The sequence below is a fragment of the Coturnix japonica genome, chromosome 4 (genome assembly GCF_001577835.2).
Source record: "Coturnix japonica isolate 7356 chromosome 4, Coturnix japonica 2.1, whole genome shotgun sequence".
Classification (NCBI taxonomy): Eukaryota; Metazoa; Chordata; class Aves; order Galliformes; family Phasianidae; genus Coturnix; species Coturnix japonica.
Genome location: NC_029519.1, coordinates 45,364,751 through 45,378,019, shown reverse-complemented (window position 1 = coordinate 45,378,019; position 13,269 = coordinate 45,364,751). Strand labels below are relative to the sequence as shown.

The following is a 13,269-nucleotide window of genomic DNA, read 5'->3' as shown; positions in this document are numbered from 1 at the left end:
ATACGGGTTTCTTTTGAATTCAAGTTCTAGGACATAACTAATAAGACACTAGAGTAAAAAACACTACCTAATCTTGCTGCTACTAAGCAACCCAGTGAGGAAAAACCCCAAGTCATCACTGGACGTTGAGGAGAAAAGATAATTTTTTTATAAAAACATTGCCCAAACCCAACGCCCAGATTCCAGAAGAGTGATGTGCATCAGAGTATTAAATCCCGAGAAAACTGTGCCGAGAGAAGCCTTAGAAGATCTCTACTTATTTTTTGGCCTGAAAACTTCACTGGCACTTGGGTAATGTGTGCTGTCTCTTTTGGAGCTCCTTACTGCTTCCAGACCAAATTGATTCTGGTGCTTTGTTTTCCCTACTATGCGTTGACTGGCTATCTTTGTCCTGGGACCTGTCTTTTTTCAATATGTGAAGACTTGCATGTTCTTAAAGCCTTTCTTACTAAACCACACAACCCCAATCTATTCTTCTTTTTCCTTTCTTTTCTTCTTCTTCTTCTTTTATTTTTTTTTTTTTTAATGGAACTTTAACCGTTGCTTTCTTTTCAGTGACATTTTGTCTGCAACTGAGACCCCAGATTTGTTCATGTACTTCAGCGAAGTCCTTATGAAAGGTGAGAAAAACAAAACTGTGATGTGTATGTGATGTATCTCATTCTTCTGTTTTATCTGTTAATATTGTTTTTATTCAACTAGCATGCAAGCATGATGTTAGGCTTCAATTAGCAGCAAAATATCAGTGACTCTTAATCAGTTTGTGATTTGTTGTAACTGCACTGTTATTCATTCAACACTGTAATGAATATTTTTCTTCTACCGTACTACTGCAGTTGCTTAATTATACCTATGTCACGTGTTTAATTTGTTTGCACCAAACACAGCTGGTGTTCTTCTAGGATATTTCTGTAATTTGCAGAGATGACTTTGACATCAGAAATGTTGCAGTGAGATCTGCAACAGTCTCTATCCACCTTATTTTTTGTCACAAATTAAATGAACAGTATTTCCTTTCACTATTTCATTAATGAAAACATTGCCTAGCAGTATACACAGGACAGATTACAAGACTTCATTTGGTCAACCTCTTCAATCTGATTCTGGAGAATTATCTCTTATTATATACTTTAAATTCAGAAGCTTTCTGGTGCTTTCTCTAAATGTTTGTGTGCTGACCAAAAGTGTCACATTTCACCTTAATGACATTTTGCTCATCTATCTTCTTCCTTGCTCTGCTTGGGATGACCAAGATAATCTTTCTGTGCCTAAAAGCAATTTTATAGTTCCACACAGCAGCCCTCATTAGTGAATGACTGTGATGCATTTCAAAGACAATCCTATTAAAATACCAAAAAAGTTTTTGGTGATTCAAAAATATTATAAAAATTGTTACGGGCAGATTTTTTTCAATATTCTTCTTTATGCTTCATAAACTTTAGATTACTTTTTTTCTTTTTCTATGATTATTTTGCACAAGAAAAATAATATTGTGTAGCATAAGATTTTGGACACATTTAAAACCTCATTTTCCATCCATGCAACACATCTTGTATGTTGCATCTTACTTTTTGATTCAAGTGGGTTTAAGTTATTTGTTTTGGTTTAAATTTTACATGCTCATGATCATTTTGAACCAAGGAAATATGAGCTACACATTAAGTTATCACAGAAATTTCTCCCCCATCTGAATAAAATCCATACACTTAAGTTTCTGTTAGGCTGAGTGCTGAATGCAGACTGCATTTGCAGTTTCATAGCTTATCAGATTTTTCTCAGAAACGCGATGTTTCACTGGAGGCATCCCTTTGCCTTGTTGATGGTGGAAAATCAGACATTGGCAGAACGAATTATAGCTGGTGAAAATTGTACTCACTTCAATAGGTTTATAGGTAAAGAACCACAGCACAGTATTCTCCACTATGATAACTCATATTCTCTTGTTTATACTACATGAATATTTAGAAAAGATATGCGTAATATTTAATTTGTGCAACTCCATAGCATTCAGCAAATATCTTCCAGTAAGCTAAGTGAGCTTTTTAGGCTGACAGCAGTTTTTCACTTCTTTTTATAAGTTCTGGACTCTGAAAGAAGCAAAACATCTGTAAGCGATAAAATCAGAATGATCATGGAATCACAGAATCACCAAGGTTGGAAAAGACCTCTAAGATCATCCAGTCCAACTGTCCACCAATATTCCTCGCTAAACCACAGCCCTCAGTACAGCACTCAAACATTTCTTAAACACCTCCAGGAATGGTGACTCTATCACCTCCTCTTGCAGCCTGTGCCAGCACCTGACTAGTCTCTAAGACGATATGCTTGCAAACAAATTATGTGTGTACATCAGTACGTCAGTTCCTTAATGCTTTATGACCTTTGCAGGTTGTGTACAAACACATGCATGTGTGATACTTTACTGGAAGATAGAGAAAAATCCAAGTAGCTCTGTAGTATGAAGTTCAAAAAGCTAACTTGGAAAAGATGAGAGAAAAGCAGATGTGGGGAAATAAAGGAAATGCCCTGACAAAATTTTGAATATTATTTCTCTCCCTATTGCAAAGGAACTTATCTTAAAAGGAAATTCAGTCCAGTACTGTTAGCTAGGGAAAGATCTTTGGAAAAGTAGCCAAAGGAATTTTGGCCAGCCAGGCTTTGTTTTTGTTGCTTAATGTGGAAATTTACACGTGTGTGTTTTCATTTTGATTAAGAGCATATAGGTGAAAGCTGAACCAATACCTGTTTCACAAAACATGCCTCACGATTCTCTTCTTTGCAGCACTGTTCCCTCATGGCAGTAAAAGCCACGGTGATGGAGGTCAACTGTTCTTGTGTGATCTGGGGCTTGTATTTGATGAGGTTGATGAGCATTCTGCAAGGGAAGCAAAGTCCTGTGAAGCTGGAAGATGCGCACACAGCTTAAGAAGCACTTCTCAACCACTAATCCAGTAAGATCTTTGTTTTCTTATTATCCACTTGCTTTCTATAGCTTTGTTTCATCTTTATGAACCAACCAGGCAGGTATTTGCAGTGGGGAGCATCTCCCTATTCTCCTGTGAAGTAAAATAGCAGTGCTTGTTTTTGAAGTTGTTCTACCATTAATCTCCCCGAACAAATTATACAGTTGATAAGTGTTATTACCACTCGAGAGTGTCCTACTGTATGGGAAATCACAGCTTGAACCTCTGATTAATCAGCTGAGGTAAATGTTGGGTCAGCTGTGGGAGCACAGGTGAGAGTAATTTAGCTGTGCTCCCGGAAGGGGTGGAGCTCGACTCCACCTACTCTATGACCTCATTTAAGGGCTGACCACCACTGAGGCAGCATCTCTTGGAGGTTGCTTTCCAGTGGAGACTGCTTCAGCTTTCCAGTTAAGGCACTGATGTTGGTGAGTTTTCCTTTGTTAATAACCTTTGAATATCTACCATCATCTTTGTTAGCATCTTTATGTTAGCCACCCTTACACCTACACATTATGAGTTTGACATAGCATAAGTTATCCAAGATAACTTGTTTTTCCTTGTAATGGGAGGTCCAGCGTGGCACTTTTCTCTAACAAAGGCAAACAAGCATCCAGAGATTGAAGGAATGCTTGGGATGTGGATAAATACATAGTCTGTCTCACTGAGAGACAAGCTTGAGTTAAACCATAATGGTCATGCATTAGCTTCCTTGTTCGTCTAATATGTTTTTATGACATGGCTTTCACAGTTTCTGTAGAGGACAGTTTGAGGAACAAACTTCAGGCACTTATTGCTTCCTATCTGGTGCTGTATGTACCAGTACAACTACCCACCTCTGAAAAATGACTTCTAATTAAAGGCAGATAAATACAGGTTCAACCAGACTGCAAAAGAAAGCAGGACAAAGATAAGAAGAAAGAAAAGCAGTTAGGTAGGCTGGATATGGCTGCTTTTCAGAGCATTTTATAGAAGGTAGACAAGTACAGTGGACAAGGGAAAGGTGAGAATTGCCAGGGTAAATGCAGAGTAGAAGTATGTCTTACTCCTGCTTCTTGTGCTGTAACTTTTCTTCTTCAGTTGTACATAAGTCTTCATGGAAAGTGAACAGATCGGGTGTTAATGACAAGGGCACATAATTCTCATCAATTTCGAGTTTCCCCATGCACGGCCTCCTGAGAGCGTAGGAGCTACTACAGCAGTGGCAAACAGAAGGGTTTATCGGATTGGTCAGGTGTCTTCTACATATTTCTCCAAGCACAAGATCCAGCTTTACAGGAAGAGGTGAAAAACACAATTTCGTGTTATTCCCTTATTAAAAAAAAAAAACAAAACCCTAGTATAGATGCTACTTTTAGTAAAGTTATAAATAATGGCTGAGAATTTAAATTATGCTTTGTCTGTAAGATAAAAGGGATTTTTTTCTGCTGAATGCTTTCTCTGCATTCGTTCTGCCAAGTGGATTGCCTGCAGTGCATACTCACAGAGAGTAATTCAAACAATGATTTCAATACCACTGTGTTATGCTTAATGCAAGTGTGTGTCTGGAAGTACATCTTCAGGACAGCTCAATAGCTCAGTGAGCATTTTGCTCATTTGTTGGTATTCCAAGCTGTTGGACTTTGCTTGTAGCAGGAACTGACACAGAGCTTCAGGAAAAAAAATAGGACTAAGACAAGTAAGAAAACAAAAAGACAACTTACATTTTCCTCAGCACAAGGCAATAGCTTGTCCTGGCTCAACTGGCAGCATTTGGAGCCAATTGTGGTCATTTGCTTGGTGAATTTTATCAGCTCTGCAGATGTTAGCTGAGGCATCTTCTTGGTGAAGCTCAGGAGAAGCCTAAAATGATAATTTTTTGTGTTATTGATGCTTACATTCAAGCAGCCAGCAATGAGCAAGCCACCGCCTTCAACTGTGTAAGGCTCTAGCCAAATCCCACAGCAGAACGCTCTTTCCTACTAGTGCAGAACTCAGCCAGGGGTTTATAGGCTCATATAGGCAAGTATAAGCATGCTCTCTGCGAGATCTCTCCTTTTTCTGACCAGTCTCCTACCAGGCTAAATAAAATTAATGCTAACATTGCCATTTATATTTTGGTTGTCTCTCTTCTGAAATTGTATGTATATTTTCCCTGCGTTGTTCACTTTCCTGGGAGCACGGGGAGCTTGTTTAGAAGCAAAACTGAACTCGAGTGACTTCTTGGCAGCTGATCTCAGCAGGAGATAAGCTCAAAAAAGTTGTGATTTTTCTCTCACTTAAAATTTGTGCTTATTAGCTACAGTGGCCAGGGAAACCATAAAAACTGATACACTACACAGAAGGAGCAGCATACTGGGTTTGTTGCAAACCTCTAGTTCCATAAGTCTTTTAATGATCAAACACGTCCAAGAACATAAAAAGCTCGCTATGTCTTTCTCCCCAGACAAAGACAGCAGAAGCCTAACTTCATGCAAGCAGTTTATAGATTTGAAATTGCTTACATACTTTGTTAGGCATGTGCTCATTAACATTGCAAATCAAGGCCAGAATTCCTGCAGGAGGCTTGTGTCTGCATGTTGCATTGAAGCACAGCATGCTGCAACGCTAGTCAGGTTTTGCTCTGTCTGCTGTAGTTAATTTTTTGTTACAGTTCTTAGTAGCTTCATCTGCTGCTGGAATTAGAGAAAGGTCTTTTGCAGAAGATGCATGAACTGCCTTTTGGCCAAATTTCTGACTCTTAAGTTACAGCTCACACCTTAAAATGCAGTTACAGTGCAAAACAAAAACAAAAAACAGCAATCCGTAGCAAAAGTGAAAGAGAGATTGAACAAGTTGCCATTTCACTGCCTCAGGAGCTGGGTGAGGACAAAACTTTGTCTTGGAAATGAGAAGAAAATCTTAAAAGGCAGTAACTTATTGGACCAAACATTCAAGTCATGTCCTTTAGCCCAGCTTTTTTCCCCATCCATGGATTTACTCCAGCCTACATTGTGCCCATCTTGTGCAGGCATCAGCTAAGCAGATATGTATTTTAAAAACAAAAGATTAATACTCGTTTTGGAAATAGTAATCTCCTTTCTCCTTGTAAATGTCACAGCTTGTCTTCATCACACTTTCAGTTTCATAAATGTGTTTCTTCAGTTCTTCTTCCTGAGGAAAGTAAATTAATTTGAGGAGTCACTTTATTGGTGGGAATGCAAAATGCCCTATAGTGCCTTATGATGAGGCCTTCATCTCCATAGCTGCCTCTCACCTGAAATGTACCACCAAGTTTTAATTTCATTAGAAGGTCTTAATCTTTCTAAAACCTCGAAACTGCCTGAATGTGACAGAAGTCCACTTCAATCATCTTTAAATATTTATTCTATAAGTGATGAAAATCTAGATTTGAGACAGAGTAGCTCTAAACTTCAGACATATACGTTGCAGATGTCTATATCTGTGACTGGATTGGAAGGGTCATTAAAGTCCACTGCCATGGACTCATTGCCACCCACCAGACCAGGCTGCTTTGAACACCTCCAGGGATGGGGCACCTACTGGGCAGCCTGTGCCAGTGCCTCACTGCACTCTGAGCAAAGGCCTTTGCCATTTGCAAGTGGGCAAGTGGTGCTGCAGGGGTGTCTAACAGAGAGTAACAGTTCACAGAGATGCTAGCTCCGTCCCTCTCACTGGCATCTGTCTATCCATGTTAAATCAGTATAGCAGCAGCAGATTCTTGCAAAATACCCACAGGGGAAGGAGGAGGCTGGATACCTGAAATCAGACGTGTACACCAAGAGAGGGTTTTTCCCTGTCCCATTCCCAGGAGCTCTAGTACCCACATGCACTACAGGCTGTGTGGTTGTGTGCCTGAATTCATGCATGTATTGTGTAAGGCACTTACCCCTCTGCTGCAGCAGTTCTCTGGAGAGCCAGTTTTGCAGCACTCATTCAGTAGGTCCTCGTATCCTTTACCTATTCTCAATAGCATTTGAGCAGAAAATTCAGGGTGTCTTCTGGAATATTCATAAAGAAACCTGCAATATGTGTGCACAGCAATAAGACAAAACCGTGACTTTCAGGAGACTGGGGATGGTAAGGACAGTAGGGATGCTTTTGGGATGCTTTCATCTGACCTTCCATATAATGGGAATAATTTCACAAAATCACAGCCTGGAATTCAACTTGAACAGAACATGGCTTGTTAAGCTCTTCCCATCTAAATGAAGTAATTTCTGTTAACAGAGCCATTTCTCAGAGGATCTTGGGATGATTATCTGTCCTCGAAGCAGTCACTCTACATGGCATTGTGCTCAATCTATTAGCTGCACTGTTCATAAATGGAAGTGATAGATCTTATTTGAAGTAAATTAATTGACTTTGTGACTTGATGCTGTTTCTGTTGCAGCTTTTGGCATGTTTTTTATTATTTTTGCCTAGTTTTACTACAGGTAGGGTCAGGGCTTCACCACGCAAAAGAACATGTCTAGAAAAGAAATGGATCAAACCTGTTAAATCAAGGCATGAGCATCACTTAGGTATGTGTTTTCATTCCCATTAAAGAGTGAATCAAAGCTAGGTTTTAAGCCTGAGATCAGAACTGATAGTACCTAAATTTCACACACATTTCTTCAGTTTTCTCTAGTATAACTGTGACTTGTTCAGCATTTGTTCTCATTCCATACCCTCTTAGGTTGGTGTTTTGTTAAGATAACCTTGTGCAGTTCCTACATGCCCACGTGCTCACAGTGCAGACAAATCTGAGGCTAAATGAGCTGATCTTTATCTTTCAAACTGCCGTCTTATAGTCCAAGTAGTAGAACAGCAAAACTGAAGACAGAAGGAAGATGCATGTTACCTGGCCAAGTGGTTATCTTTTTCCTGAGCAAAGCGTTCACATATTCCTTTGTCTTCTATAAACTCCCTGACTTGGGGAGACAAATTTGCAGGTTTGTCATCATTTTCCGCATTAATAATGCATTCACTTCTTTGGAGCAGTGGCTTTTCACAGCACTTTTTAATTTTACTTGATATGATTTCTTGGTTGGTGCAGACATAGTGTAGAATTTCTTCCTGAAAAGCAAAGAAAGGGAGGAAGTTTGATAAAATTTTGGTGGTTTGTTGTTTTGTTTTGATTTTTGATCAGTATTGTTATCCCCGTTTTACAGGCAGAGAAGGGGACTGTCAAAGGGAAGAAGGTCAAAGCTTCTTCTGATCACAGCTGTACAGCAGTCATCTGGCAGAACAGGACAGAAGTCTTGTTGCTCTAGCCGCTGAAGCCTTTTGCTTCCCATTTGATAGGTGCCAGGTAACCACCAAAACAGAGAAGTTAGTTATCTAGCTAGGCATCTCAGACAAGCAGAGAGATAGATGGATTTGGGATGATTAAAAAACAGAGAGAACAGAGGAAAGGCAGATACATGTTTTGCTGAAAGCTGCACAGAAAATATACGGTGTAGCTAGGAGCTGCAACAGGATTCACTAAAATAGAACGATGCTTTTTTTAGTCACAAAGTTCATTTGCTGACTTTGTGTCAAATGGGACAATTCAACCATGTTTTTAGACTAAAGAATTCAGTTCCAAAGAACACAGTACAACACAGGAGGGAAAACAATCTGAGAAAAGAAGAAAAGGCATATAATTTCTCCAAATGTACATAAATATTAAATGATTTACCCTGTCACGCATACACTCCAGCATATCTCCACGACAGCAGTCCTTGTGCATGTTAGCAACATCCGACACAAGTTTGGTAACAGTAAAAAAATCAGCTTTAGGGAATTTCTGGCTTATCTGCACAAGTTTCCTAAAATGAAGAAAAATAGTTATTGCTAATATTCACAGTGTGAGGCTGCGATAGCTTTCATTACTTGTATGTAAAGGGCTGTATGCAAACTGGTCAGAACTGGCCAATATATTTACATCCATTGTATGGTGAAAAGGTGGGAATCTGCTTTCAGCTGACATATGATAGGGACTTTAGTGAAGCAGTCAGGAAGCCCTGATATAGGCAACGTGTTACATCTTAACAATGAGTGTGGCTGGTCTACAGCCGAAGCGAACAAGACAAAGTCTTGTTTAGTAAGCATTGGGAAGACTCACAGAGCCTTTATGGTCCTTTCTCCAAACTTCTTCAGGATTCCACATGTGTGTTCCTGCCTTAGGCCATCTTCTCTGATGGGCTTCACCACCTTTGGTGCCTGGTAGAAAGGAAATACAGGCTGTGAAAATGGAAGAAAGCCAAGGCAATGCTTTGTGCTAAAACTGCTGATTTAAGTAGTTAAGTAGAATTCAAGTCATATTTCACCCTGTCCTTAGCAGAGTGAATTATAACATCAGATGCAGATGCTGAAAAAGAAACAATCAATAGCTCTACTTCAGCATTTGTTTCATTATGGGAATGCCACTGGTCGCATGCTACGAAACCACCCCCTTGCTTTGTAGTACCTGTCTCCGAAAGCATTCCTCCAGGTTATGAGTGGAATCTTCAGTATTTCTGCAGCAGTCCTTCATCATCTCATCATATTGGATAGCAACAGAAAGGATTGTTGGGGCATAGAGGAAAGGATGCCTTCTGGAAACCTCATAGATAAAACTAAAACAGAGATAAATGTCTTTACTATCGGAGTAAGCCCTGAAACATAGGGAGCTATAGTAGTATTGCAGTATCTGCTGATTTATAGCTACTAAAAGCAACTGTTTTCTTGTCAAAACAACAAGACATGACAGTGGTACAGCATTTCTTGGAAGAATTCTGATAAGGCTGGCATTTTTCTGGAAATAAAATGCCAAGCTCCTGCCAGTTTTGGTCTAGAGGCAGCAAAAAGTCTGCTTGGCTTTTAAGGACCAAAGACAGATCGCAGATGTTTCAGATGAGTGCTTTATTTAAACTACAATGAGATAGGTCAGACTGTTATATTCAAAGTAGGTTGTGGTAGAACAGGTTTCATGTGATGACAATAGATGGATTATTCAAATATTTCTCATTAGGAAGAAAAAAGAGGATGGCTTTACAGTAAGTCTCATTGAATGTCTTGGTTGGTACTGCATTTGTGGTCTCAAGGCTCATAACCATCACATGCAGGCAAGAAATCTATGAGTTATTTACTTACTATCCCGGTAATGAATGGCGATGCTCTGAATAATTTTTGCAGGCAGCTTCAGCATTTGGCCTTTCAAAAGGAGAAATGAATCCTCTTGATGAATTTTTAAGGGAGAGGAAGCAATCATTTCTTTCAGGGTCCTTTTTAGCACAGCAGTCAGTAAACCTGGGAAGATTGTCCTCCTGGCATATTGTATTGAGGAAGATCCTGTCCTGTGAAAAAAATAGGAAAAAAGTGGATGTGTGTGAGGATTCCATTTCACCCCCTGTGAGCTTTCTGAGGAGACTTTTTAACCCAACAAGCCCTAACTTGCATAAGTGTATAGTTTCTCTCTTTACTACCCCTGCTTTACCTGCCGTGTCACAGTGACTTCTAAAATGTATATGTCAGTCTCTGATACCTACTGTTATGCCAAGATAGATATTATAATGAGATAGCTTTCAAATATACTGTTCAGCTTCCATTGAACTTAAAATATTCAGATCCTTGTTTCTTGATTACAGTCAAGATGATTGTTTGATTTGCATATCTCAACAGGATCCGCATTATTTTCTAATTAAAGTCAGGTTTGTATAGCGACAAGTCTCAGGTTTGTATAACAACAGTTCTCAGGTTCCTTGTTCATCAAGTAGCAGTGCTCAGGTTTGCTGTCAATCATAGTTCAGCTGGGAATTGTCTTAATTCAGGATTTGCTTTAGCCCCATGTTTAACAAATAGAAGAGTCGTAACAGACTGATATTCATTTTCCATGATTCAATCTGCTGCTCTCTGACAGTGCATTGAAGTAGACTCCACTGAATACTAGCAATGTGAGTTAATGGAGTGGAGAAAGCTCCTATGAGCATCATAATTGCTGGAAATATCTGTCTTCTACCGAGTTTTGTTATGCTAGCCATAAAAGCACAAGATTACAAATGTTTTAAGAGGTCAAGGATTTCAAAAGCTACTGTGGTATTTTCTGTGAACGACCTTGTTATCCTTTGCTCATCTTGAGATGCCTTTTAGGTGGGAGCATGGAGGAGGAAAGAGTCAATAAGAGCAAACATTCACACACAAGTAAACCATGTCTCGTAACATCTTACTCTTGCCTGCAAAAATGCATACCAGTACCCCAAAATTATGTCACTTCTGAAAATCTGTGCCACGTTACAAGTACAAGCTTGCTTACCAAAGGCTTCTGGCAGTTTGGGTTGTCTCTGTCTGTATCAGTGCACCTTTTGGCAAAGTCTGTTACAGCTTCAGCCATTTTAACCACTTGACCAAATGTGTTTCCTTGCACATACTGTGCAAACATGATCATGGCACTATAAGAAGAATGGAGATCATTAAGAATGTTTCTGTCTGTCTAAAAAATAAAAGCAACTGTATTACTTTTTGCATGAGACAGTAGGAGGGCTTCATTCACCAACTCGCTCAGGTTGGTGGAACAGGGAGTGTACGACTTGCAATTCATGCTCATCTCCAAATGACACAGAATGCCAAAGGGATGTTCATAGGCAGCAAATCTGCAAGTAGATTCTTTACCCAGATAACTTACATGGCTTTAAAATTGTTCTCTTGCAGCTGAGAAAACCGCTGGCTGATGCTGTTTTTTTCCTCTGAAAAACAAGATAATTGGTATTTGAATAAATTGCTGGAGTTTCAGAAAAACAGATTTCAGTGCCAGGAGTACTATTACTAAGGCGAAGGGCATGAGGCCATGCTATCTACTTGACTTGAGGGTGGGAAACAATTTGTTTTTGAGCTACAATATAATTTCCCTTCCTATTTCATGTTTTGTGGCAGGGAGATACAAATATAGAAGGTGCTCAGCTATGATGATGCACATCACGTGGTTAAATAAACACCTTAGAAACCTTTTCTTAGCCTTGTCTTAGCTTTTTAAAAGCGTACTTGATGATCATTTGCTCTACAAAAAGTCACAGAAATTCATCCTTCTCTATGTGCCGTTAACTGGCCCTGTGGAACACAAATGTGTCCAATTTACCTGAAAATTATATGCAAATATTTTCCTTTGCCACTGGATCTTCTTTACTTCAACAGGTTTTGGAGTACCTGAAATTTAGTGGAATAACAGCACTCCTATAGATTAAATTACCTCCTCTCTGTGTGGACTAGGCTGTATCATGCAGCACATGGACTCTCAAGAAATTAAGAAGTGATATGTCTAAGGGTGATCACAAGACTGGAATTATACAGCTACAGTTCTGTTTTGTATCTTTCACTTACAATTAATCTCTAGTGTAGAACTAGCAGTGGTAAAACAATAGTAAATAATCATGCATGCTAAGTTGCAGTCATCAGTGTTATATGAAAGAACAGAATAAAAACACAAGATATGTTCTTACCTGTGTCCCGATAACTTCTAGGCAGGGCTCTGACTATAGTAAAGCTTACTAATAAAATGATATAAATTACTGCTCTCCAGTTCATAATGTCAGCCTTTTGCAGGGACTGAGATAGGTCTAGTTAATCTCTGAGAATCAGAAAGACTTCAGGCGAATGACATATATACTCTACCAAACAATTTCTGGTTAATCAAAACCCTTTTAGTGTCACATATAACATTAGCCCTTCTAGAATATTCCCACAATAATTAAACATGCCATTATTTGCTCAGTGTGCTGAACTACTCAACTTGTTGCAAAGAAAGGACTTTGTAGATTCTTTTTTCCCTGAAATTTAGGTAGACATTTTTAACTTATCACACTTCAAACAAGAAGTTTAAACATTCTCTGTGCTTTTTATCATAAACGTAGATCTCTTCTACTTACACATTTGTTCAAAGGTGATTGCTGTGCAAAAGTCTCCTTTCTAGCACACTGTTGACCAAAGGATCCCAAGTTCATTGGTTATGCTGAGATTTTTGCACTCTTCCTTGCTGAAAAAGCCATCTTTTCTCCCTTAGTCCAAGGTGACATGGTGAAAAGGCTGAATTAAGTACAAGTATATAGTCAAGTATATATTGTATACCTCAAACATTAACGATTGGCATAAAAATGCATCTGAAATCCTCAAACAAAATCAAATTGAAAACTAGAATGAAAGTGAAATCAGATGTTTGAGTTATTTAATGTATTTTTTTTTAAGTATGCTATAAGCATAATCTCTAAGCATAATTGTGACCAAAATGGTCAATTTTGGAGACAGAATGGCTTAAGAGGGCCATTGATATTTGTAACTAAGAGATGAGTGGACAAGGGTATGTATATTCACTCTGAGGGGAAAAAAAAAAAAG

General features: G+C 38.9%; 1 protein-coding gene across 1 annotated transcript; it reads right to left on the bottom strand.

Moving 5' to 3' along the window:
* Positions 1 to 586: 586 nt before the first annotated feature.
* On the bottom strand, positions 587 to 12,518 carry LOC107313385 (alpha-fetoprotein). Its single transcript, XM_032444363.1, has 14 exons — positions 12,380 to 12,518; positions 11,569 to 11,629; positions 11,200 to 11,335; positions 10,041 to 10,243; positions 9,376 to 9,523; positions 9,031 to 9,128; positions 8,605 to 8,734; positions 7,786 to 8,000; positions 6,832 to 6,964; positions 5,998 to 6,095; positions 4,667 to 4,805; positions 4,010 to 4,233; positions 2,743 to 2,875; positions 587 to 2,087 (listed from the first exon to the last, which is right to left on the bottom strand). Exons 1-14 carry the CDS (start codon positions 12,462 to 12,464, stop codon positions 2,043 to 2,045), a joined length of 1,848 nt encoding a protein of 615 aa, XP_032300254.1. The 5' UTR covers positions 12,465 to 12,518; the 3' UTR covers positions 587 to 2,042.
* Between the last annotated feature and the right edge of the window lie 751 nt (positions 12,519 to 13,269).